The sequence below is a fragment of the Strigops habroptila genome, chromosome 4, assembly GCF_004027225.2.
Source record: "Strigops habroptila isolate Jane chromosome 4, bStrHab1.2.pri, whole genome shotgun sequence".
NCBI lineage: Eukaryota > Metazoa > Chordata > Aves > Psittaciformes > Psittacidae > Strigops > Strigops habroptila.
The window spans coordinates 38,965,997-38,991,902 of record NC_046358.1 but is presented as its reverse complement, the minus strand read 5'-3'; the positions used below and the strand labels follow the sequence as shown (position 1 = coordinate 38,991,902).

Genomic DNA, 25,906 nt, shown 5'->3' with positions numbered 1-25,906 from the left:
ACAGAAGCCTATAAAGAAAACTTTTTTTTTATTCATACAAGTTAAAAAAGGAGCATGGACTCTTTTTTTAGCCCATGTCTAGTGCTTGTTTTTCAGTCCTAATGAATCTTAAAAGATGTACACCTAACCAAGAGTGTGCATGTTTTGTGTCCTTTAGCCATGCTCTGAAATCCTGCAGTCGTTGTGTTTGCTCCTGCAAATGCTTCTTTGGGTTATGAGAGACTCTGGTGTGTCTAGTTTAATTTCTTTGTCTACTCTCTGACCAAAACCAGTTACTTTACAAAAATGGGGAAAACACTCTGCAATATATATGTATGTACGCCTTGCACCCTTGTTTTCTCCATAATACACTGTTAACTCATGGTTGGTTCATTCATTGAAAGGTGAAAATTTATATCAGTGCTTACATTTCTGTTTGTGGAGAATAGTTATTTCTATTGTATTGTTTGGTATTCTAATTATCCATATAAATATTCAGAGATAATTTTAAATCCTGATAATTTTCTACTCTTCATAATTTTTTGTGGCTTTTTTTACATACAAATTGTGTGCTATTGGAAAATGTTTTCTGTATGTAAAGGATATAAGACAGTTTACCAGAAGCATCAGATCTTTTGGATAGTAAACAAACCATAAAATGTTACAAAGTTAAACTTTTAAGCTATTTAAATCATTAGCTGCTCAACCTAATTGCAAAGTATTGCCTTCTGTATCTTAGCGATATACAGTTATTTTGCAAGATGTCTCAGGTATACTTTACATCAATAACTCTTTAATTTAATTCCTGACACTATTTCATCTTCAAGTTATATCTAATGCAATACTGATTAGTATGTTCCCATGTCAGTTTGTAGGCTCTCTATTGTAAGACTTACATAGCTCATAGTCAGTTGAAATTTACACCTAAGCTCTTCTACTTTTACATTAAAAATGCATGTAGTACCAGCTCTGTAAGTGCAGCTACTGCATTAAAGGGCTGTAGAGTGAAGGTTGAGTTCTGACTTCTGCTGGGAACCTCTGGTTTCCCAGTTACTCCCTTAAATAATTTTCTTTATTTTTTTAAAGTCTCTTCGTGCTCAAAATTTTCAACCCCAAAGATGAACTTATACTTTGATATTATTCTTGTGATAGATTGCAGAAGCACATGATAAATTGCAAAGCCATGGGAATAAAAGGTTTTACTGTGCACCTCAAGCAGCTTCACCTTCACTCTGTCCACTATTTCTGTGGTGACTTTTGCTACATAATGTAAATGTATGCCATTATAAAATGGTGGGGAAAAGTACTTCAGCCGTATATCTTTTTACCTTCATTACTGCAGTTTGCTTCAAGATTAATGAGACCAAAAATGTTCATCATCTTGTAATCTGAGTCAGAAACAGTGTTGCTCCATTGAAAATCCAAAGATTTTGTTTGTAGCTTACTACACCTGGAAATGTCCATTGTAAAATGTCACTGTGTGAAGGTATGAAGAAATTGTAGCAGAGTTTTAGAAGCACATCAGTGCTACTGTGATTTTTCTCTCTTCCTTTTATTTTTCAAAGGTCTGGGCAGCTGACCTTGTGTCTCTGAGGGATACAGTTTTCAAAGCCGGAAAGATATGAAAATAGTATCAGTAAAATATGTAGCATATATCAGATATGTGACAGTGGGGCAATAGGTCTTATTAGCACTCATTTGAAAGAACCTGCATAAATCACTTGTGGCTTTGCCACCTATGAGTGATGTGGCCAGTGGCGGATCAGTGTTAGTTTTGATGTCTAATAACTTATAAAGTGATTCTGGGACTTTTGCTCAGTGGGCTTTTGGGAATGCCCTGCCAAACATCTGGAGTGTTTGTACCCAGTGTCCACAGATTGCTAGGTATTGGTTCTGAGATCATAAAATACTTACTTATTCAAAAGTTCTTTTATTTTTATTTTACAGGGATTTTTTTTCTTTTTTTAATTGGCTTGTGGAGAAAGGTTTGGAGAAAGTTTTGGTTCACTCCTTTTTCTTTTATTTTTACAAGTCGTGATATAAAGGGACAATATGCTTCAAAAATATCTGTGTCCAGCTGAGCCCTGCCACCATGACACTATGCTGTGGATCCCTTTCCTCCAGAGATTAGGCTGAGAAGCCCGCTCATTTCACTCAGTCCAAGTACACAAACAGGGACTCTTATCCCAGAAATTAAAGAATGTTTAAAGGGATCCTGTCCCTTGAAACAGACCATCCTTAACCTATGAAATTCAAAGAGAAAATTCATATTGCTGCCAATCTGCTGCTGTGAAACTTCTATCTCTTTTCGTATTTGTGGGAGATATAGTCATGTATAATCTGCTGATGCATTTAGCATAGAAAGGGTTATGTTCTGAAGTCATTAATCTTACATAGGTTGTCATATGATGGACATACATCAATGTTAGTGGAGAGATGGAGGACAGATTTAAGTTTCTTGAGCAAGCAGGGCCAAATTTCTCTTCTGATGTTGCATTTTAGTAGCTGAGGGCAAGATTTGGATCTGGGATTTCATTTTCCCCTTCAGTTTGAACAGAAAGAGTTCTGTCTGAAGTTGGTGTTCAAAGCAGGCTTGGGTTTCTGAATGACTATTTCAATGTTAGCAGAAAGAAATCATTTTATGGCAGGATGGAAGTTCTAAAAGTCATGGGGAGACAGACAAATCATGAGGGAAAAGAAAAGTTAAGCAAGAGAGAAGAAATCCTAAAGAATCCTAGATAGACAATTCTAGTGTTCATTTTTCAATCCAGCTTATCATTAAGTAAACTTACTGTATTTACATCATTTTTATCTATAGAAACAACAGAAAAGTTTTCTGATACACATGCTGTAAGCTTCCATGGAAGACTGCATCTAGTGATACATTAAATATTACAATTCTGTCATTATAATTCTGTCAATTTGATCAATGCCTACATAATGTTTTAAAATAAACATCCTACCTGACATTATATGTTCTTGTTAATAGTTATTGTTAAGCATAATTATAAAATTAAAATTTTAAATGATGCACCGTGGGCAAATGGTATGTTAAAACCACCATGAGAAGGAGAGGGGAAGTGTCTGTTGTGCAAGTAGGAGATGATGATTTGTGCTTAGTGCTGAGAAATACTTATGGTTTTTCTGTGTTTCAATAAATTTGTACTGCTGCTGTGAGCTGCTGCCATGTAAACTGATAACATAGGGTTGAAGTTAGACAAAACGTCTTCCTGGTCCTTATCTGAGATAATTTGGAATCAAATGAAGGCAGAATCTCTGGCAGAGGCAAGGAATTTTCAGAGGGCCAGAGTACCACTGTCCTGGGATTAAGATAGGTTAAAAAATCCATGAATGTTTTTCCAAACTCTTTTCACTATTTAGAGTTACTTTTCTTCCCTGGCTGGACATGTAGCATGCAAGACTTTTCTCACTGTATTTGGCAAGTGATGACCTTGAGCTACAAACTTCAATCCTGATATGAACCCACTTTTTTTTAACACTTTGACTCAAACCACATTTAACATTTGATTTTCTGCAAAGTGAGGCAGAAAAAATATTGCTTAGTTTTTAAAGATTCTTAAGCTTTCCAATTTTTGTAAATGGTTGATTAAGGCTTTTTTTTTTTTTTTTCCTGCAAGGTTGTTGATACTTATTTTTGCCTAATTTGTCAAGTGTTTATATATGTAACATCCCTACACTGGAAGATTAAACAGTATTCCATATTGCAGAAGTAAGCAATGAATCAATTGCCACACTTGGCATTTTTAGAGTGATTGTATATGCTTAAAAGGATTATCCCAGGTAAATGAAGAAGTTAGGTGGGAGTTTGGATACCAGGGAGGTAGTTTTCTTTCATGAATCTGACCTGCTGCTTCATGCTTGACATTGGAAAAGACGAATTTATGTTTAGAAGTCAGCAATTATTACTGTCTAATATTCATATCATTATAATAGCCAAGTCTTAGTCAGTGTTATTGACACAATACACTGCATTCTTAGTCCAGCACTCAGGGTTTTCTCCTGTCATATGGTGTGAGTAAAATGCACTTTTCTAAAGCCTCACAGAACCAATATTTTTCTAACATTATCTTTCTATTTTATTTAAGAGAACTCTGTTGAGATACAGTAAGTCACAAAAGGCTGGTAAGCAACTCTCTGCAATGAGGGGAGGTAGAGCAACTTGACCCATGGGTACTTTTGTGATGGGAAGGTGGCATTTTTTCGCAAGCAGTCTGCTGTAGAGGCCACACTTCTGGCCTGGTGGATAAAGAACACATTTGCACACTGTCTTGGCTTACATACCCTTCTCTTCCCTTCACCCTGTGTAGTAGATCTGAAATAGAAGTGTTCATGGAGAATTATATAGAAGGCACACGTTTGCTCACCAAATATCTACAAGTCTCCTATCATCTAGCTCATAATTCTGTTTAAGTAACAAACATCATTTAACACTGCTAAATATTTTTCATTGATAAAATCCAATTTGTGGATACCTGCTATTTAAAACATCTAACTCACTAATTACAAAATCTATAGCAAAGTCCTTACAACATTAAAGGCTCACTTGATCCTCAGAGCTTTACGAATAAAAAACTGTCTCTATTACAAACAAATAAGGCACTTAATGCACTCTTTCTGGCTGTGATGCTATTTTTCCTGTGGGTTTTGAAAATGACCTTCCTGTAAGCATCAAGGACTGTAACTTTTCAGATAAAGAAACTTGTTCTTGTTTTAAGTCTATACCAGGTTCATTCCCCTATAGCCCACAGTTTTCAAAGGTAGAAGAAAAAGTAATCCAGAATTAAAAAAAATAAAAACCCCTCTGTTTCCAGAACGAAGTTACCCTGTCAGCTTGCCTTGGGCCTTAGGTGGAGAAGTGGAGATTAAAGAGTCAGTATTCCTTTTCATGTTTCGTCTGCCAGTTTTGTGAATGTAGAAAGAGTACTTGTGGCTGCAGCTAACTATCCGACTATGGTATTAAGTATGGCATTTTCATCCTCCTGCAGTAAATTAAAAATATTCTTAAAAGTTTACCACAAGAGGAATTCAGTATCAATACCATCCAGTCATTGATAAAGGAATTTCAAGGAGAAGGGTGAATAGCACAGCAGATGTAACCTCAATATTTTCACCAATTATAAAGAGCCTCTTTGTGAAGCTGTGTGAATATGTAAGATGATCTCATCATTTCCTATTTACTTGATACTTACCTGAATACGCAATATAGTGTAGCTTTTAAATGCATATGCACATGAGTAAAATGTCCTTTTGTAAGCGACTTCGCTAAAAGACTGCTTTTGATACAGAATTTCTTCATCTCCTCTTCAAACTGAATTAAGCTACTTCCTTCTTTTAAAACACAACTCACTATTTAGAAGCTTTGGCTTTGATTTCTCAGAACAGCTTACAGGAAGAAACTATGTTCTTTTTCTTTTTGTAACCATATTTCTGAAGACAAACTTGTACTGATTTATTTTGATTTTCTAACAGAAATAGGTTCCTGCAAAGAACACTGACTGTTTCTTCTTTCCTCCCCTCCTTCACTCCTCTGCTGCAAGAATATTGTTGTACGCAAAGCTACCAAGGAAAACTGAAATCGCTCTGTTGGGAACTGTGTAAATAGCAATATATTCATGCTTCGAGAAATAAGTGAGATTTTTTTTAGGTCTTAACATGACAGACTGTGCATTTCTTGATGTTAAGCACTGAATTCAAATTGAGTAACTAGGTAACATTTGAGCAAATTTTAGTCAAGTTTATCATCCACCACTTTAGAGAATATAGCTGTGCAGCTAACAAAGGTCACGAGTTTGAAAACATTAGCCCTCAGTTATTCCCTTTGATTAAAGAGTGTTTATATATAAATGTATACGTATAATTATATAACGCAATCCTGCATAAACTCATGTAACTTCACTCACATGAGCCATCCCACCACTGTGGTCATAAATCCCATCTTACCCCATCCTACATTGTCTGCCAGACTGGGTTCTCCATGTGTAATACAAATAGAAATTTAAAACTCTTTTCATTTCTCAGTGTTCAAAAATATGGAGCTGAACCCTGATTCTCAGTGAGGGGTTTGCCTTACAAAGTACAGTCTGAATAAGTTCAGGATATGGTCCACGTGGCATTACTTTCTCAGAAGTTTATGCTAGGGTGAAATATGTAGTCTGTTGCTAGTAACAAAACAACTTCACAAGCAGATCTTAAGGTGGACTAATTCTTCACTTTCATTTCTTCTCAAAATCAGTAACTTTATTAAGGGACTCCCTGCACCTGCAAACTGAAGATGTTTAAAATGAAACTGGACTTTACTCAAATAACACTAGGTTATCAATAAACTAGATATATTTCCCTTCCTGATGTGTCCTTCTAGTTGCTTGTTTTCTCAAAATTCTCATCCAATTTCTAAGTTTCAGGTTGGCTATGCGAACAGTTAAAAAATACCATAAATTAGAAAACATTACAATATTTTTTCACTCCTTCGCTTTTATCACATAGAGAAATTTCTTCCCAAGCTATAGTATGAGCTTTCAGAACTGGCTTGGGGGTGCCTAGTGCACTCTCAAAGGATTTAAGAACCAGATTTAGCAGCACGGCACAGCTGGCCTGCCAGAGAATCTCTTTACAGAGAGAATTTTTATATTGAATCGTGGGACTTCCTTCAGAGCGTGGTCCACAAATCTCTCTTATGAAACGTGCTTTAGACAGATGCAGGAAGGAAAATCCAGTGTATGTGGTAATATATCTGAGCTGGTCAAATAGAGTGGGAATTTGCAGGTAGGTGAACTTCATGGAAAACTCATTTTCAAGACAGTATTTCAGATATTCTTTGGATGTATAGTAATTTGGGAGCCTGAACTCTGACTGTAGGTGGTTTATATACAACTCTGATGCACTGAATTCTCTTTCTTGGAAAAACAAGCCCCTTTTCCTTCAGAAGTAACTTACAAGGTTTAAATTTCCCCCTTTTTTCCATAGTTCTGAAATGAATGCTCTGTTCAGCTCCTGATACAGACTTTTCACTGGTGCAACAACCAATATAAAAGGTACTGAAGGAGGAAGGACTTTTCTAGGATGAAATGAACTGAAAGAGCTGGAGGATCTGCATCCTCATAGCTATCACTATGCAGAATTGCAATGTGCTCTTGAGTCACTGGCCAGTGACTCACCTGGCACCCTGACTTTCAAATGTGCATGTGGGCAGTTGTGAGGAGTCATCCTTTGGTATTTGTATAGCATGGTAAACTCCTCAGGTAAAAACTTCTATAAAGAAGACAACAGTATAAGTAGTAGACAAAAGCGCAGGTAGATTTTGCTAGTTCCTGCACACACCTGTGGGTGTCCACATTTCCAGAAAGGAGACAATATCACTGCAGACTTCCAGACAGATCAGTTTTACTGTCAACTGTAAGCAGAATATTTTGAATGTCCTATTTTACTGAAATAGAGATGTCTACCACAATCAAAACTTACAGCAGTAGTTTTCTTCTTCATAACTGATAAAGTTGGGCTAATTGATGTGAGATTGTTTTCTAAAGTGGCACACAACATTGGTTTCGCAAAATTGTTGGGTAGTCAGTTATTCATATTTTATCTTTATTTTGCTGTATAATGAGGTTTTGAAGCCAATGAATTATCATAGCAGGGTATTTAGAGCTTGGAATACAAAACTAAAAATTTAGGGAAACTTATGGATCTCTGCTAGAAACAAACCTGCTTAGCTAGAGGTAGCTGAAAAACAACAGGATCCAGATCAAAAATATTTTTTTCTATTACAGCTGAACCTAACTTGTGCTTTAGATTCACTTCACATTGAACTTTTTTACATGCATTTTTTTATTCAGTAGTTGAAATATTGGAGTGGGGACTGGGGGATCTGTCCAAGGTAAGAAAGCATCTGTGTTTGTATGGCTGCCTTTGTAACTATCTTTTTCTGTAGATATCTGTTGTAGACAGATTTAGATATAGATACATTCATATGTAAATTAGGGGTATAGATATTTGGTTAACTTGAAAGCTCCAAAGTGTCATTTGTCACATTTATGATGGGAACTTTAACTGCCTTAAATACTTATTCTTTTCCAAAGTGACTTTTTTCTTTCCCTCTACAAAAAAAAAAAAAAAAAAAAAGAAAATGTACTTCATGAAACTATTGTATATGAAGCACTTATTAGCCATAATTAAATGGACAATATGAATTTACTACGTCTTTAGGACTCTGGCTTGTTCTGGTTTAGAGCAAGATGATTAATGCAAATACATATTACTTGAGATAACCATTTAGCAGCTAATTTAGCCAAATTTATTACAGCAGTTAGAGGTTTTTCATTTTAGCAGACGGAGACAAGGACATGACAAAAGCCGAAGGTGTATATGAATGCACACTGCCCTCTAGTGCACAAAGCTTTATGGGATTAGTGAGAAACGCAAAGAGTAAGTGCTCCAGTAGCAATAATACCCAGATTTTGTATAGTTTAGGTTTTCTGTAAAACCCTGCTGCTCTTTTCCACTGAAGTTTTGCATTTCATACCCTTCTCCTGACACTGAAGCATCAGATACAAACCAACTCCGTTTCAACTTGGCAATATTTTGGCTGAAATATTAAACATCTGTATTTTTAAGCCTTCTTGCTGTGAGCATTTAATAATGCCGTTTGACATTACTGATTGCTCTTAGTTGTTTCTCTCTTTCCTAGCATATTTCAAACATCGGCGACAGCTATCACTCTTTGGCTCTAACCAAGCCATTCTGTGCCTCCCTTAGGCCTCTTTCTCAGTCTGCTGGTGGATTTACTTTGCTCTGGTAGAAAGTAAATTCTCCCAAGACTTTCCCCCCACTGACCAGTGGAGATTTGGTTTATCTGAGAACTGTAAATTCTGTTTGACAAGATCAAAGAAACAGATGTATAAGTTCAGTGGTTGATATCGCCTGCAATAAGGAGAAATGATCAAAGCAGCAGGGGTAGAGTATCTTCCCAAACCTTTCAAATATCCAGAATCTCAAAGAGGTCTACCTAGGAGCTATGAATAAATCACATATAAATTTGCCTCTTTTTTTTCTTTTTCTTTTTTACAGTTTGACATTGAGTGCATTGAAAATGTCCACACAGCAATAAGTATTCTGTGAACCAAAGAGATTTGTAGTGCTTTTTACTTTTCTACTTTCACTAGAGTTTCCAAAAACAGATTAAAATTATACTTTACAAACTTGTAAAACATACAGATAGTTATACTGAAGTTAAGATCCTGTTTGTCATCTCACTGGCATGCTGCATTAAACCTAAAGGAAGCCAAAGGTCTTCTGCTTATGCTTGTGGCATGTTTTACTGTAGTTCTAACATGTGCTGTATCTTGCTTCTGTTTTGTGTTTTTTTGCCAGTGCTGAATAAGGGTCAATGTGTAACAAAGTATTACCGCTGGATGCAGAAGAATGGAGGATACATCTGGATACAGTCTAGCGCAACCATAGCTGTCAATGCCAAGAACGCAAGCGAGAAGAATATCATCTGGGTCAATTACCTTCTTAGGTAGGTCTTCCAGTCACTTCTCTCACTTGAACTGCTGCCTCTGTTGCTTGTCCCTGTTGGTGAGAGTTTTAGGGAACAAACAACTGCCTACTGGAGAAAGCTAAGGAGAAGAACTCTTAATATGGTCCGCCTCAAAACCAGTGCCATTTGGTTATATTTTTTGAGACAATCTGCCATGTCTCAGTACACTGGAATACTCTCGAATTACTATGCTGCTTTAGTCTTCAAATAAACCCTCCATCCCTTTATTGCATGCCTCTGCTACCCGGAAATCTACTCAACCTGAGCTCAAAGATAAAAATTATCCACACCAACTTTCAGAAGCTCTGTTATAAAATCTGGTGTGAACTGTTGGGCACTGGTTTATTTGGTTATTGAAAATGCATGGAAGCAAACTTCTGGAATTGTACATAAAGGTCTTTCTGAAAGGTGTTTGCCAGTTCACTCCAGAGAGAGGAATTTTCTCAGGAGAGAAGTCTTGAATTAATATATTGCTCCATTTACCATCAGGCAGTATTCACACTGAAAAATGTAAAGTAGGATTTAAAAATAGAAGTAGAAATTAAAACTATTTTAAACTATTAGAACTATTTTAGTCAGAAATAGGGGTAATATCTGGAATGTAAGACTCTTCCCTGAGAAATTCCATTTTACCAAGCCTCAAGTATTTTCTGAGCTCAAGAGAAGACCAACAGTCACTGAGAGACAGTGAATTATAAACCTGACCTTTCTCATCTGAAAATACCTTTCAACACATTCTGTTTTGTGAAAATGTTCAATAAGATCATGGAATTTTCTCTTTCATTCCAGAGCAGAACAAACAAACAAATAAAATTTGAAACCTTGAGATTGTCATGAAATGCAATTGTCATTTTCTGGTCCGTTCTCCTTTTAAGTTGCTTGTCATGGTTTGTTACATTCCCTTTGATGCCATGAGAGTTCAAAGTGATGTCTAGGGGTTGGATTGTGACTTATTATGCCAAGTCCAGCAAGCCCTGAAGAGGCTGTGCCTGCCTAAACTTGCATGTTGAAGTAGTTTTGATTGCCCTTTTGGGGAAGAGGAGGAAGCAGCCCCTGGAAGGAGAGCATTGGGGGATACTGTAGGAAACATTCTACAGCAGTGGAGTGTTCATTGAGGCTTGCATGTTTCTGTCTTGCTATGATTGAGCACAGGTGTTTTTTAATATATCCTTATCCTGCTACTTTTTGGTCTCTTTTTTCAAGAGTGAGGCAGAATGCAGCATTTCAAGAGAGCTTAAGCCTGCCAGTTCTGAACTAGAAGTACAGCTTCACTGCCCCAGTCCTAGCAGGGCTTTAAAATGCCCAGAAATGTGCTCATATTTAGCTGGAAAAGTGGTCCATAAGAATCATGAACAGTTGCTTCTGTCCCCTTTGCTGCTTTCCAGTGAACCTAGTCCACAAACATCCCACAAAATTATTTTTTCTGCCAACAGAATACACCTAAACAAAAAAAAAAACCCAGCAAAGCAGTGTGATCTTCCCCAGCTCCTCTCCCAGAACTTGATTTTCCTGCTGCATTTCCTCCACTGGTCTGTTAGAGCAAGATTAACTCCTCCACTGAATTTGTATTTTTAATTTAGATTTCTCCTAGTACTGGAATCCACAAAAGATCTAAACGTCCAAATAATATTTTAATGACAGATCAAGGCATAATTAGGTCTACTCTTAGCAGGAGTACTGCTCTGTATACATTTCCATGCATTAGAAAGTACGATTCAGCTGTCTGTAAAAGGATAGACTAATTATAGTGACAGGGAGGATTAATGCTGTTCTTGTTCTAGCAACTTGTTATTCACAGTGTGAAAGCCCTCAAACATCTTTTGCTGGGAGGAGCAAATTTGAGGACTGCCCTGGGATGCAACAGAATAAAGTCACTTTGTCAGGACAAAACCATAAAGATGATAATCGTAAGAATGGCATTTCAGTGTGAACTGTGTGAACTCTGAATTTTCACAGTACACTGTAATAGGCAGAATATGGGCAGAATGTCATTGTGATAGTGTGTCAGTCACCCCCAGTGCTGCCTCATATTGTCCTGCACAGGACTGTGGATTTTCTGCTCTATCACCAGGCTGGAATTTGAGCTGCATAGAAATGCTCACCTATTCAAAAATTATTAAAGACTTTGTTTATTTTCAACATTCCTATTCTACTTGTGTCTGGCTGTGTCTGTTCCCCTGCCTTTGCACGGATTTGGGAAAGGAAAACAATTTAGAGGGTGCAAACCAAGAAAAAGCATCGGGTTGGGTTAGGGTTTTTTCAGTTTCTCTGGTAGTGTAGCTTTTTTACATTGCAGTCGTGTTCATTGCTAACAAGTCACAGGTGAGCACCACATGAGCAGATGAAGATATGATTATAATGGGTGTGTTGACAGTTCTTTATCCCTAACATATGCATCTTAACATGCACATGTGCATCTGTCATATAGTTAGAGTGGTTGCTTTTGGTTTCTTGGTGATGTGGGTGCATGTGTGCAGTATTTAAAAAATATGTAACCTTTTTTATGCATTTTTTGGCCAAATTCTTTTAAGCAGTGGCCATTTGCTCTAGCCCATACTGAGCATCTTCTTACTAACTTTATGTATGGTCTGCTTGATTAAAGTGTGGAAAACAAGAATGTTCAGAAAAACAGGTATTGAAAGGGCTCTGGCAAGGTCGATAGAGAACACTGTTACAGAGATAACTCTAATAGACATTGCCGGTGGGAGAGAAACAGATTGGAAAAGTTAAAACATCCTCTCTGTCCTTCCAGGCACAGTAATGGGATCGAAATCGAGATATTTTGTTGTTGGATGATTACACAGTGTAGCTTTACTGTTAGATATCACACAAGCCATGGTGCTCCACTTCAGTAAGAATGCTTTGATAGCTCTAAAACTTCCCTAGAATGAAAGGAGTTTTAGTACCTGGTCAATATAAGTATTTGACGGCAGTATTAAAATAAACTTTCATAAAATCCCTGCTGTGAAGCTCTGAGAAGCCAAAAAATGTATGTGTCTGTGTTTGCTCTGCTATTTTTCCTATTTATGTTCTTTGTTCCTGAACTTTGATATGAAAAGAGGGAAAAAGCATGAAACTGCAAATCATCCAATTGTACTTGTATTTGCTGTTTTCTTTTCAGTAACCCAGAGTACAAGGACACTCCAATGGATATTGCACAACTTCCTCATCTGCCAGAGAAAACCTCAGAATCCTCGGAGACCTCTGACTCTGAATCGGACTCAAAGGACAACTCAGGTAACACACATGTGGTGTGCCTTCACACCCACAAAGGTTCATACTATGTGAGCCACAGTTGGGTTTCCAGTTGCTTTTACTTCTTGAAGATTGTTGCATTATAACAAAAAAAAAAAAAAAAAAAAAAAAATCCTGTAAAATTAAATTGAAAAACCCTTTAATAACTTCAGCATTTCTACAGTATCTCCATTTCCTCAGTATTTCTCTTCACTCTGTGGATGCATCCTTGCCTACATTGCACTGAACTGAATATTTAATTGCCCAGCTAAGCTTCGTGAACAGGTATTGTGCCTCGTACAGAGGACCTGGGATTGTAACTGTTGAATATAATTCTAGTTCTTATCTTTCCATGGTAGGCATACATTCTGAAGATAAGTGTCTGCTGTCAATCTTTATGACACTTTTTTCTGTATAAATACGCTTTTGAAGAGTCTCGCTAGGGGGCAGTGAAGATTGCAAAATTTGAGGGGTTTCCTGGGTTAAAAGAACTGTATTTTATTGGGAGGTATGGGTTCAAGCACTTGTTTCTAAGCTCTTTAAGTCTGGGACTTCGACTGTTTTTTAAAAGCTAATTGTACTTGTCAAACTCAATGTGTAAATTAGTTCTACAGATGGTTCAGTGCACAGATGGCTCACACATTCCCCATTAGTTTTGAAAGTGGTTACCTAGGCACAGGTACAGATCATCTGGCTTTGAAAAGAGTGTGGTTTCCTGTGGTCCAAGAACTAGGGATGTTACTCTGCTGTAGTATGCAATATATGTATAGCTGATTTTTCTCTCGTGTCTAAGATGATAACAAAAAAAAAATCTCGAGAAAATGGATCACAGTGACATAAATCAAGCAAAAGCAAGAATAGGATCAGGCCTTAATGTTAGGTTATATGATGTGGCTGTTCTCTTTCATCTTTTGCCTTTGTTTGTTCTCCTTTGACAGCTTGGTTTGATGGCTTAAGTCAACATTAGGCACACATACAGGCTTGTTGCCCACCATTGTTGGGAATTTCTTCATCTATTCCCAGTGCTTCCTTTATGCTATCCTGTTCCTAAATAGCCAAATAACAGACATGTGGAGAACAGTTTGCATTTCCCATGTGCACTGTAAGTTTCTCCAGGTGAGAAGTACATGTGCATTCATCATTCCTAAGGCTGATACAGAGAAAGAGAGCATTCTTTAAAGGTGTGCAGATGTCTACATATCAGAAGGAGGCATCAGGGAGTCTTGGCAGACAGCAGAGGCAGTGGGTTGTTTCTTACAGAAGAATGAAATAGAAATGCCAAAGGACCTGAAGCAGCAGGTCCTGGATGAAACCGACAAGTTCAGTTCAAGCTCTGATAAAATCCCAGTTGATTTTTGTGCAGCTTTAGACTACATCACCTTAAACCAACTCTTGACCAGCTAGAAACCATGGCCTTAAAAGAAAGCATCTTCAAAAAACATTAAAAAAATGTAGAAGAAATTCAGCCCTACGTGGAACAAAAAGCTGGATGAGATTTATGGCTGTTAATTTGCTTCTGTGGGTTTTATTTTTCAAAACAGAGGGTCTCTCTGCTGCTGGCAACTCAACTAAAAGTCACACAAAGTGACTTGTGAAGTTCACTGCCCTGAATCTTCAGGCAGCTTCCCTGCCAAGCCAACCTTCTCCAGCACTTCTGGGAAACTGTTTGATATTGACAAGGCTCCAGGAATAACCGATCTTTAGAGGAAAACTGGCCCTTCCCCTCTCCCCCTAAAACAAGTATATTGAAAAGGGTAGTACTTGGCTCTGATGAGTGAAAAAAACATCTTTTATTTCCCAACAAAAGATTTCTGGCTGGCCTGTAAAACACAAGGTCTCCTGAAGCCTTTCATGACCCTTTCAAACGCAGTATGATAATGGAGTGTATTCAGTTTTAAGACTGCTTTCACTGTCTGAGTCCAGTGGACTAGAGTGTTTATCTCATCCATATTAGAATGAGGTAAAAGTCTGAAACCCAACTAAATGAATTCAGGCAAGAAGAGTGACAGCTTCTCAGTGCTGTAGCTGGGCTATTTTCAATGGCCCTTAGATTTGGATCAATCAAGAATTTAAATCACTGCCTGATTATTTAATTTTTTTTTTCTGGTTTGGGGGGAGGTTTGTGAGGGGTTTTTTTATTTATTTGATGCCCTTCAGGGGAATATGAGAAGGCAGTCTAGCGAGGTAACAAAATTGTTTAAACTGGTTTATTCATTCAGATTTATACACGTATGACCTGCTTCTCCTCTCACATGCGAGGAAATCAGCAGTAATTCTGCTCAAGTCAGAGACACTATGCCACTTTGAAAGTGGCAATGATGAGAGGAAAACAAGATGAGGACTAGAATCTTCATTAGTAAATAGTGCTACACCTGGATGCCTGCCCACAGTAGGAGAACACAGATGTGAAAGAACCATCACCAGAACATAACAATCATAATGGAATTGTTCACTGCCTCCTCTTTGGGTGACACAGCTACAATGCCATTGTGCTCATAGTTGTCAAAATGATTCTTGTCCCACGAACAGATGAAAAGCCCCCGTCAATCAAGGTGCAGGACATATAGCATAGGCTATTGGCGCATTAACAGTCCTGAATCAGAGAGATTCATGGTGATCAGAACTCTCCCAACACAATGTTGCAAAAAATTGTGGCTCCACAAGAGATTATGCCTCTTGCAAAAAAAAAATTTACAGCAATCAAATCTCATTGGCAGGTAGAAATATGGACTTGTGTTATAATATTTATATAATATTAGAACATAATATAATTATAATACATATAATTCCTGTTATAATATAATTCCTGTTGCTAATGGTTTGTTTCACTTTTCTTTTGCTCCAGAGGACAATGAGAACTCAAAGTCAGATGAGAAAGGAAACCAATCAGAAAACAGTGAAGACCCTGAATCTGACAGGAAAAAGTCAGGAAATCAGTCAGATAATGAAATGAACTGTAATGATGATGGGAACAGCTCCAGCAACCAGGACAGCAGGGACAGTGATGACAGCTTTGAAAACTCTGACTTCGAAAATCAAAAGGCCCCTGAGGACAGTTTTGGCACTCTTGGCTCTATGCAGATCAAGGTGGAGCGCTATGTTGAGAGTGAGTCAGATTTGCGGTTGCAGAACTGTGAATCACTGACCTCGGACAGTGCCAAGGACTCAGACAGTGCAGGAGAAGTAAATGCCCAGTCTTCCAGCAAACATCAAAAGAGGAAGAAGAGGAGAAAAAAGCAAAAGGGAGGCAGCATGACCCGGAGAAGGCTGTCAAGCACCTCAAGTCCAAATGGACTTGACCCAGCTTTGGTAGACCAGCCCCAGCTGCTCTCGTCACCAAACAGTGCCTCAGTGCTCAAAATTAAAACAGAAATCTCAGAACCTATCAATTTTGATAACGATAGCAGTATTTGGAATTACCCACCCAACAGGGAAATCTCAAGGAATGAATCACCCTACAGTATGACCAAGCCCCCCAGCTCCGAGCACTTCCCTTCCCCCCAAGCCAGCAGTAGTTTACATGTCTCCATTCCAGACTCCGTTCTCACCCCGCCAGGGACTGAAAATACTGCCAGCCGTAAAACTCAGTTCAGCACCTCATCCAACTCGGCCTTGGCTCCTGTGTCCTCTGACCCTTTGTCACCCCCACTTTCAGCATCTCCACGGGACAAACATCCAGGAGGTCCCACAGCTTCCAACTCTTTGTTGTACACTGGGGATCTGGAAGCCCTTCAGAGGTTACAAGCAGGCAATGTGGTGCTTCCTTTGGTTCACAGGGTAACAGGAACCCTAGCCGCGACCAGCACTGCTGCTCAGAGGGTCTACACCACTGGCACTATTCGGTATGCTCCAGCTGAAGTTACTTTAGCCATGCAGGGCAACCTCCTCCCCAACACCCATGCTGTTAACTTTGTTGATGTTAACAGCCCCAGCTTTGGGCTGGATCCTAAAACACCGATGGAAATGCTCTACCACCACGTTCACCGACTCAATATGTCGGGACCGTTTGGAAGTGCTGTGAGCGGGGCCAGTCTGACCCAAATGCCTGCAGGGAATGTGTTCACAACTGCCGAAGGACTTTTTTCCACTCTTCCATTTCCTGTGTACAGCAACGGCATTCACACTACACAGACTCTGGAACGGAAAGAGGATTGAAATATGACCACATACTGTGTTCAGTGTTATACTCTGAGGCATAGACTATGTTTTAATTTAGACCTTTAATTCTAGCACTTTGAATTTGAGCAGGTCAGCTTATTCTCTCAATACGATGGTCCCCATTTCATTCCCTTTAACTTGACTTATTCTTTAATGTAAAGATATTTTTTTATTTTTGCCTTCAGAGAGTCGAAGTACCAGTTGCCTGCCATTTTGTCTTCTTCTAAGATGTGTGTTTTTCCTTTGCATCTTTATTAAGATGCCTTTAATATGTGTATGCCTCTGCCATAGAATACTCAGTGTTGTGGTAAAGAGATTTTAAAGTGACAACCATTGGTTTTACTTCAAAATGATCTTGATATGATCAAGATTAAAAGAGACAAGCATAAACAATGTGCCCTGTTTGACTAAGTCAAATGAAAGGGGGTTTTTGTTCCTAATTAATTCCTTTAAAAATAGGGGATAGTATTTTAGAATTTTATGCAGAGTTTAATTCTCTTTTTATGGTTAAGATTTTCTTACTTGCACATAAAATAATTTGGGTTCTTAAAAAGTTAATTTCTGGCCTGTGACTAGAATGTTAAAAAGTTGGACTAAATGTTAATTACTGAAACTTTAACTTAATTTCTAAAACCATGGTGCTATCATTTATTAATCTGTAATGTCTTCATACAATATGCAGCTTGTGGGCTGGGGTTTTTGGAAAGAATGTGTTCCGTACTGGTTTATAGTCGGGTGCTGCAGTCTCCTTGGTTAGTTAAGACAAAAGCCCTCATTAACATTTGCTGCAGGACTTAAAATTTTTTACCTCCAAACTAACAAACATAGCCTCACATCAAATTTAAATGGGTCAGGAAGCCTTTTTCAAAAAGTGCTTAAAAACAAAAAACTCAATTTAATTGACGCGAGGAGCAGTTTCTTAGGTGCATATTGTTTTGCTTTATTTTTTTCTCAGTGTGACTGAGGCTAATTTTACAACATCAAATAACACTTCAGAGTAAAAATAAAAAAAAAACAAACCAACCAGAAGAACTATTTAACATGTTTTGTTTTGGTTTTCATTTAATATTATAGAGGGAAGGTTGTAAATTTATTTTTGTTCTTTGATTTGGGTATTTTTTTGTTGTTTTTTCTTTATTTCTAGTATTGAAACCAATATGTTTTAAAACTAAAGAATGGGTTAATAAGCTTGAAATAGATAACTACAACTGAAAACTGCACATTAAGTAAAAGGAAAGAAATCTCCTATTTTGTCTTTGTTGCCAGAAATCACAGTGTAGTGTCAAACACTCCAAATGACTGTCAAATATAAATTCTTCTTCCACTCCATCTTTGGCAGCTGTTTGTTAAGGCATCTAATAACAGATGTGAGAACTGTAATGTGTACAATGTGTAAGTGTCCTTGGCTGTCAGTCCCATTGCAGTTTCAATGTGTGTTACTATATGCAGTATATACTAAGCTAATGTAGTTGTTTTGTCCTTTGTCTTCTCTGTGCTTTATCTCTAGTCTGGAGTGGTAAAGTCCCATTCCTGCAGTCCTAGTGAACCAGTGATTCTTGGGGGTTAGTGGTTTTTGTGTGGTGGCCTTCCTCTGTAATGTCACCTTATGCTGCTTCCACTGTCTGTATACCTTTTCATTTCTGCTGTTGCTTTGCTGTTGTGTATTCTCAAACCTCTCTCTCCCCCTTCCTCTCTCCCCCACCCTCTGCACTTCTGCCCTATCTCTTTCTCTCGCTCTCTCGTTCTCTCTTCTTCACTCTCAGAGATAAAAGACTCTTAACTAGCTCAAGGTTAATGGAGCCATTTTTCCCACAGAGGAATTCTGGGTATGACTTACTCTTCCGGTGTACCCCACAATGCACTATGGAGTAATGCTCAGATATATTAAGCAAATTGACGCCATATAGCCTCAGTTGTTAACATTCCCAGAGTCCCTTGTGCTCAAACTGTAAGCAGAGGGTGCATTTCTTTGGTTTTCTCCCAGGTGGGCTGGCAGAGTAATACGTAGAGCAATTACCAGTGAGATAGGAAATGCTTTCAAAGGTCGACCAGCATTGTTTAAAAAGGAAACTGAGCTTAGAGTTGTCATATATATTTGCTTGTGTGTGCAATGCTAATCTATTAACTCAGCTGTCCTTTGAATTTTTGATCACTCACTGTGTTGAGTCAATTCCTGCAGTAGCTTTGAATTTGAGAAGTAGGTCCAAGCCACAGCGGAGTAATAGTGAAAAAAAAATTGGACGCCAGAAATTTAATTAATGAGCTCTTAAATGTTCCATTGGAAGGATTTAAGTAGGTCTAAAAAAGGCGAGAAAGTTGTTTGGGAAATTCAAAGTTTAGTTTTGGAAGCTCTACTCTAGCTATGGAACAATCAAAGGAGTGCACCTATCAGCTACAAAAAACAGCTAGACAGCTGTTGTTTTGGGTTTTTTTTATAAATGTTTCTGTGTTGTGTCAAAATGATTTCTGGTGATTTAAACTAACAGATAATCACAGCTGCTGTCTAAATCCATAGTGTTTAAAATTACAAAATGAAAAAAAAATTTCATTACCTGTGAAGACTGTGTCTGTGTTTTTAACTATTTCTTGTACAAATATATGAAATCTTTTATGAGGAGACTGGTGCCAAGTAGCTGAATAACGGGGAAAGGGATTCTGTTCGTATAAATCTTAGCAGTGTTACCAACTCTACAATATAAAAAAAATTAAAATGTTAAAAAGTGACAGCTATGGTACATTTATTTTGTGTTAAGCTAACTGAATCTAACTTCTTGAGTGCCTGGCTTATTTGAAACATTTTTTTCATTGATCATTGATAATGCTGCAAATCAGAAATGTACATACTTCATTTACAACAGGGTTCTTTTTATACTTTTGTAGATTCTCATACATGTCATACATGGTTGTCTTTATGTAACTTAATTTTTTTTCATCCCGCAGGTGCCATTTTCATAATAAACTTCTCTTGGATTTGTTACTATCTGGCATCATTTCTTTTACATATAACCATCCTGACTAATGAGTGCTGGTAGTATTTGTTTGAGCAGGTATTTTTTAATTGTTTTGGTAAAAAAAAAAAAAAAAAAAAAAAGAAAAAAGAAAAAATTAAAAAAAATTAAAAAAAAAAAAAAAAAACAAGAAAAAATAACCAAAAATCAAAGAGGATAAAGCTAGATTTTATTAACGCTTGCAAAATGAAGAAAAGAAGCTCTGAAGATGTAGGTTAAGAATGCTAATCCAAATACTACAACAAACTTGCCACCATCCTAAATTTTCAGCTACCCCAACTCATTGTCATATTGAGCATTTTTATGCACATTATCAAAGCTGAATAATGGACCTGCAACATTAACCACTATAGAAAGTGTGCATTTTTTCTTGATTAATGCACACTGGAAGAGGTCAGCTTTGGTACATTAATCATTTAAAATGCACTTTATATTTTCATTTTTGTACTCTACAATGTTATAGCGAAACTCTTCAGTCACATTATATCCTACCTAAGCTGCTGATTCTTTTGAGTGTGTACTTTCTTTCCCCAGACTGGCAACATGCAAGTTGGTGGTGGTGTGTGGTTAGACTTACAAACTGAGGACAGAAACATTTACCAATGTAAGAAGGAAGAGGTGAAAAGCCCTGACCTCACAACTGAAGAGAAAAAAAAGTCAAACACAGTTTTGATCACACAAACATCCACACACAGTTGTTGACCCTAACAGGGAACAGCCATCAGCTATTATGCCTGTGTAAATTCTGAGCAAAGCCCCAGAGCAAGCGTGCTTGGTCTGTGCTGTGAAAAGCAGGGAGAAATCATGCAGCAGGAGGTGCCACCCCCACCACGGTGCGCTGACTCTGCCGGGCTGGGTCCTGGCATGAGAGCGGAGCGGGATCCTTCTCACCGCCACTCACACAGTCTCTGCATTTCTCCTTGGTTCTGTATAGTGCTTCCACCACCTGTGACAGTGATTTCCAGATTTCATACTTTATTTTGTTACTGCTGCGTATGCGGTCTCTAAGAACACATATCTGGGGCATGTAAAATCAAGACAGGGTTGCTCATAGCCAAGATCCGTAAGCAACTTTGCATGCCCAAATCTTTTCCCCTCTATGTCGACTTAGAAGTTAAAACTACTGGGCTAGTCAATTCTGAGTCAGATTTTGGTTGCCTTATTAATGCTGATTAAAACTGTCTAATCAGTTGCAAAGTTTTCAGCACTTTACAGCAAAAGATGCACTCAGCTGAAGTGAAAACATGTGAATCTGGCTTGCTGGGCTGATAAAACAACAAAAAAAAAATCATAAAAAATGTATGTGCAGTTGTAGCTCAGTGAGCCAGCCCAATAGCTTAATAGCCTGAAGTCTAGCTCTCTGAGTTTCCAAGCAGTTCAGGATTCCCACTTCCCAGGCTCTAAGCATTGAGTTTGATACGTCTCCAACTTGCAGGGGGTAGAAAGGAGCAGAGGTCAGCAAGTGCTGCTTTCAGCTCTGCTCGCATGTTCCAGTTGGCAATACGTCTTGTTTATGAGGTAGCTGAGGGTATGATGCCAACTGAGAGGAAAACAGAATTCAAATGGATATTGGAAGAATGACCAGAATAAAGAGTAATGGAAGAATAACATGCCTGTTCCAAATAAGTGTTAACCAATATTAACTAAAGCCACTAATTCTAAGGAGCTTGAAGGGGGAGCATTTCTGAGTTGTTATAAAGGCTTTTTAAATCTCAGCCATACTATCTATGCAGTGCACCAGAGTATAGAGGTAATGGTCAAAATGCATAGATTGCTGTAAGACTCTCAGTTGAAGAAGGAAGTTTGTGTATTAAAGAAAATGATGGAAAGGCTATTTCATGGGGGTTTTTTTATAGCTGTGCTGTTGCACTGGTTTAGCTCTGGGGAACGGATGTAGTAAAATGTTATTTGTAACAACTTTAAGAAACAAAAACAACTGCTTGAAAAGGTTGAACCCTTTGAAAAGGGTTCTTTGGGGTTCACCTAGTTGCTATTTTTATAATATTTGAGAGAAAACTGACATGTAAAAGTTGGGCGAACTTTGTCAAGTCATTTCATCAAAGAACATTTCCTAAAACAACTGATCTCAGTAACTGCCGTCTCTGGAAAGTTTGTTCCAGGACGACTTGTTTTTCAAGGTGATATAGGCAGGTATCTAAAAGCCATCTGGAGAGCTGCAAGGGGAAAATGGCTCGTTTGAAGTGTCATGACTCAGAAAAGTTACAGTGATAAAAATGTTTTGGGACTACTTAGATAACCAGCTCTGGCAGCTTGCACTGGTGATGTTGCAAGGTGGTATTGTCACGGGAGTAACTGTGATGCCCCTGACAGCACATTTATTGTTATGATTCTAGGAACTGCGTTAGCTTAAATGTGTCTGTGCTTTCAGAACTATTTGCATAGTGTTTTTCCTTCTTGCCATTGTAATTTCTTTATTTTTACTTTAGGGCTGGGGGAGGAGGGTGGAAAGGTTGGATGTGCATTGTCAACTAATTTAATGAACTGTCACCTATCCAGTGAGTTTACTGAGGAGCCTACAGAAATATGAACAAATGGGATGTCACCAGAGCCACGGATGCTCAGGTAAGATCAAAGCATTTATAAAACATGCTTATGCATGCATACAGACATATAGGTCTGTTGGGCTTTCAGACTGGGCAGGGTAGTACCTATATCCTAATAAAGGTCCTTTCTTCCCCTCTTCCACCTATTCCTTCATCTTTTCTTCAGAAAGCATGAGTACTGGAAGCTGTTTTCATAAAGCATATCAAATCACATTCACACTTTTTTTTCACCAAACCAAGCAGCATCTTTCTGAAAGAATCAGATTCAAGATAAGCCAAAGATACGGAGTTCTGATTTTAATTGACCCAAATGAGGATGGGTTTTGTTCAGAATCCTAAATTCAGCAAGAAAGAGTGGAAGAACAGCTTTTATTTCCATAACTATCATGAGGTGAGTCTTTCAGCAAAACAAAAGCCCAGAGTACTTCAGAATTATTTCATATAAATAATCACATTTCTAGAAGTATCCCATTCTAGAAGTAAAACTAAGAGAACTTAGTGACTCAGGTCCAAAGCGAGGCAAATGAAAATAATTCTGAGTTTAATTACATTTGTAGGGAGTTAAAAATATTTCCTATCTTGTAGGAGTTGTGTAGACTAGATGCAATGCAGAAAATAAGGGATCTTTTAACAGACACCAGCAGTACAGTGAGTACTGGCTTAAAGCCCAAGCAAAAAAATCATCGGGATCCAATAAAGGTTTATGGGAAGTCAGTGGGAGAAGGTTTGCATTGGTTTGCAGATAGGAGACTTTATTGCTGAGTACTTTGTCTCAAATTACCTTTCACTGACTCTAGAAACATGGAAAGTATTGAGATTACCTTTTCCATTACAAGTTTTCCTGAGTAAAAGGACCCCTGTCTTGTTTGTAATAAAAGGGAATGTAATATTTTCTTACAAAAGGAAGGGAATCAGGTTTTCCTCTTGCTTTAAAAGCATTCACAGATTTATAGCGGAAATGACAGGAACAGGATGTATTAACCATATGACCCCTGCAAAATGAGTCTACACCCTTGATTGATTTAAAAGTTTATCTGTGTCCTCTGAATAGCCACAAAGGGTCAAGTCTTGGTCCTGCTCGCATCAATGAGAGCTTGACTAATGACTTTAATGGCTTCAGGAATAGGACCAAAGTTTTGAGCCAATACTTATAAATGAATAACAAAGCAAAGCCTATAGCAGGAACTGCAGACAAACGGTGCCAGGCTAATTGGTACAATGCATCGAGTTTCCTTTCTACTGTGCCACACCACTCACACGCTAAGAGAGCAGCTCTTTTTTGTTTAATTTAAAAGGTCTTTCCCAGTCTTACCAAACTGCATGGTCTGATCCTTCCAGAGAATCCTGCCTTTGGAACAGGTGGGAAGGGAGGCAGAGGCACAGATAGGACTGGGAGGACTCTGTCTTCTCATGTATGCTCTCTGGGAGTGGGCTTGGCTGCCTGGGTCTTTAATATGAAATCAAAGGACTCTGAGGTGGAAACTCTGGTGGACATCAAAGCTTGTATTTTCTTGAACTATCAGCAGTGCTACCTGATGGCAGCACCAATACCACCAGTACAGCTTTCCCAGACTCTCTTCAAATATCCTAGAATCATAGAATAGTTAGGATTGGAAAGGACCTTAAGGTCATCTAGTTTCAACCTCCCTGCCATGGGCAGGGATTCCTCACACTAGGCCATGTCGCCCAAGGCTCTGTCCAACTTGGCCTTGAACACTGCCAGGGATGGAGCATTCACAACTTCTTTGGGCAACCCATTCCAGTGCCTCACCACTCACTGTAAAGAACTTCTTCCTTATATCTAACCTGAACTTCCCCTGTTTAAGCTTGAATCCTTGTCCTATCACTACAGTTCCTGATGAAGAGTCCCTCTCTGGCATCCTTGTAGGCCCCCTTCAGATACTGGAAGGCTGCTATGAGGTCTCCATGCAGCCTTCTCTTCTCCAGGCTGAACAGCCCCAACTTTCTCAGCCTGTCTTCATACAGGAGGTGCTCCAGCCCCCTTGTCATCATTGTGGCCCTCCTCTGGACTTGCTCCAAGAGCTCCATGTCCTTCTTGTGTTGAGGACACCAGAACATCCAAAAGATGGGAAAGTTCAGCACACTGTAATGAGGTGAGTATTCACTGAAACCAGTTTCCAGTTTCTGTTCAGTACTGTGAATGTCTCAGGTCTCCTAGCATCCTTTGCAGTCTCTCCTGCACCTCAGATGAAAATTCATTTCTTTCTTCTAGCCAGTTCTCTGCGTTATTACAGCATGTAAGATAATGTCTTGCAGGGTAGTGAGAAAAGCTGATTTCAGCTCAGGAAGTGCGCTCTTCTTAGATTATAGCAAACGGAAATCCCTCAAAATTCTCCAAAGATTTACTCTGAGCTGAAAACACACCTTAAATGCCATGATTTATCCCCATAGCAAGGACACATGGACCTCCTTTTCCCTTTGCAGGGAAAGATCAGTTTCTGAGAACATGCCCCTTGCTTGTTACTCACTGGTATTTTGAACAAGCTCTGATTTTTGCCCTCTTTCCCACTTAAAAAGAAAGGTTCTTGCTACTTTGTATGCTTGCACTTCTGCTGCAAGACCAGCAGCTGGTGGGCCTGGTCTGGCCCTCTTCAGTTCCTGGATCATTTTCATCAGAGAACATTACCTGAATTTTCCAATTGCATGTGGACAGGGTCATTTGCTCCCCATGAGGCCATACCCTTCATGTTTTCAGTATGACATCATTTTTTCTCTTTTTAATACCACTTTTGGTTTTGGCTTTGCCCATCCTTTTCAGCTTAACAATGTCTTCAAACACACACCCATGGTTGCATAGCACTTCCCCAGCGCGTTCTATAACCATTACTGCAACTCCCTGGCCCTTGTTACCAAGCCAGCTTTATATCCAATCGAGTATTTTACCATCAGCCCCATACTTGCTAACCTTATAAATTAATCTGTTATGTGGCACTGCATTGAATGCCTTTTCAAGTCCAAGTAAATTATGTCTCCTTCTTCACTCCTGTCCACTTTCATTGTCACTTCCTCAGAGAAATGAATCAAGATTGTTAAGCATGACCTCCCTTTTGTAAATCCATGCTGACTATCTCTAACCAATCTATATTAGATTGATATTAAATCAGGACACAGACTTAAAAGCAGCCTGCTATATAAATGCAACCTAAGGTTGCTCCATGTGGAGATGAGGGATGGGAATCGCTGATACACTGAAGTTGACAGTACCAGGTCTGGTGGTTTTCCAATAACTTTTTAGTAGCCTCATCCCTCCCCAGGGTCACAACCAGAACTGCCCAGAGAAAACAAAAGCTTTTATCTGTATTTGCCTAGTGAGTCTCCATTGCAGCAGTGAATGTGATCACTAAGGATGAGAACTGAGTTCTGCTTTTATTCATTTAAAATTAAGTCAA

The 25,906-nt window shown here is 38.5% G+C and overlaps 1 protein-coding gene across 5 annotated transcripts in view; it reads left to right on the top strand.

Annotated features, from left to right (window-relative positions):
• Positions 1 to 19,903, top strand: part of NPAS3 (neuronal PAS domain protein 3) — a 614,400-nt gene extending 594,497 nt beyond the window's left edge. For 3 of the 5 annotated variants that reach the window (XM_030482076.1, XM_030482078.1, XM_030482080.1), the window contains 3 exons: positions 9,364 to 9,511; positions 12,654 to 12,769; positions 15,612 to 17,928. In XM_030482076.1, coding sequence (XP_030337936.1) covers positions 9,364 to 9,511; positions 12,654 to 12,769; positions 15,612 to 16,921 — 1,574 coding nt within the window. In that variant the 3' untranslated portion in view covers positions 16,922 to 17,928. Of the gene's footprint in view, positions 1 to 9,363; positions 9,512 to 12,653; positions 12,770 to 15,611 lie in introns of all 5 variants that reach the window. The other 2 variants (XM_030482079.1, XM_030482081.1) reach the window with 1 other exon arrangement.
• The last annotated feature ends 6,003 nt before the right edge of the window (positions 19,904 to 25,906 follow it).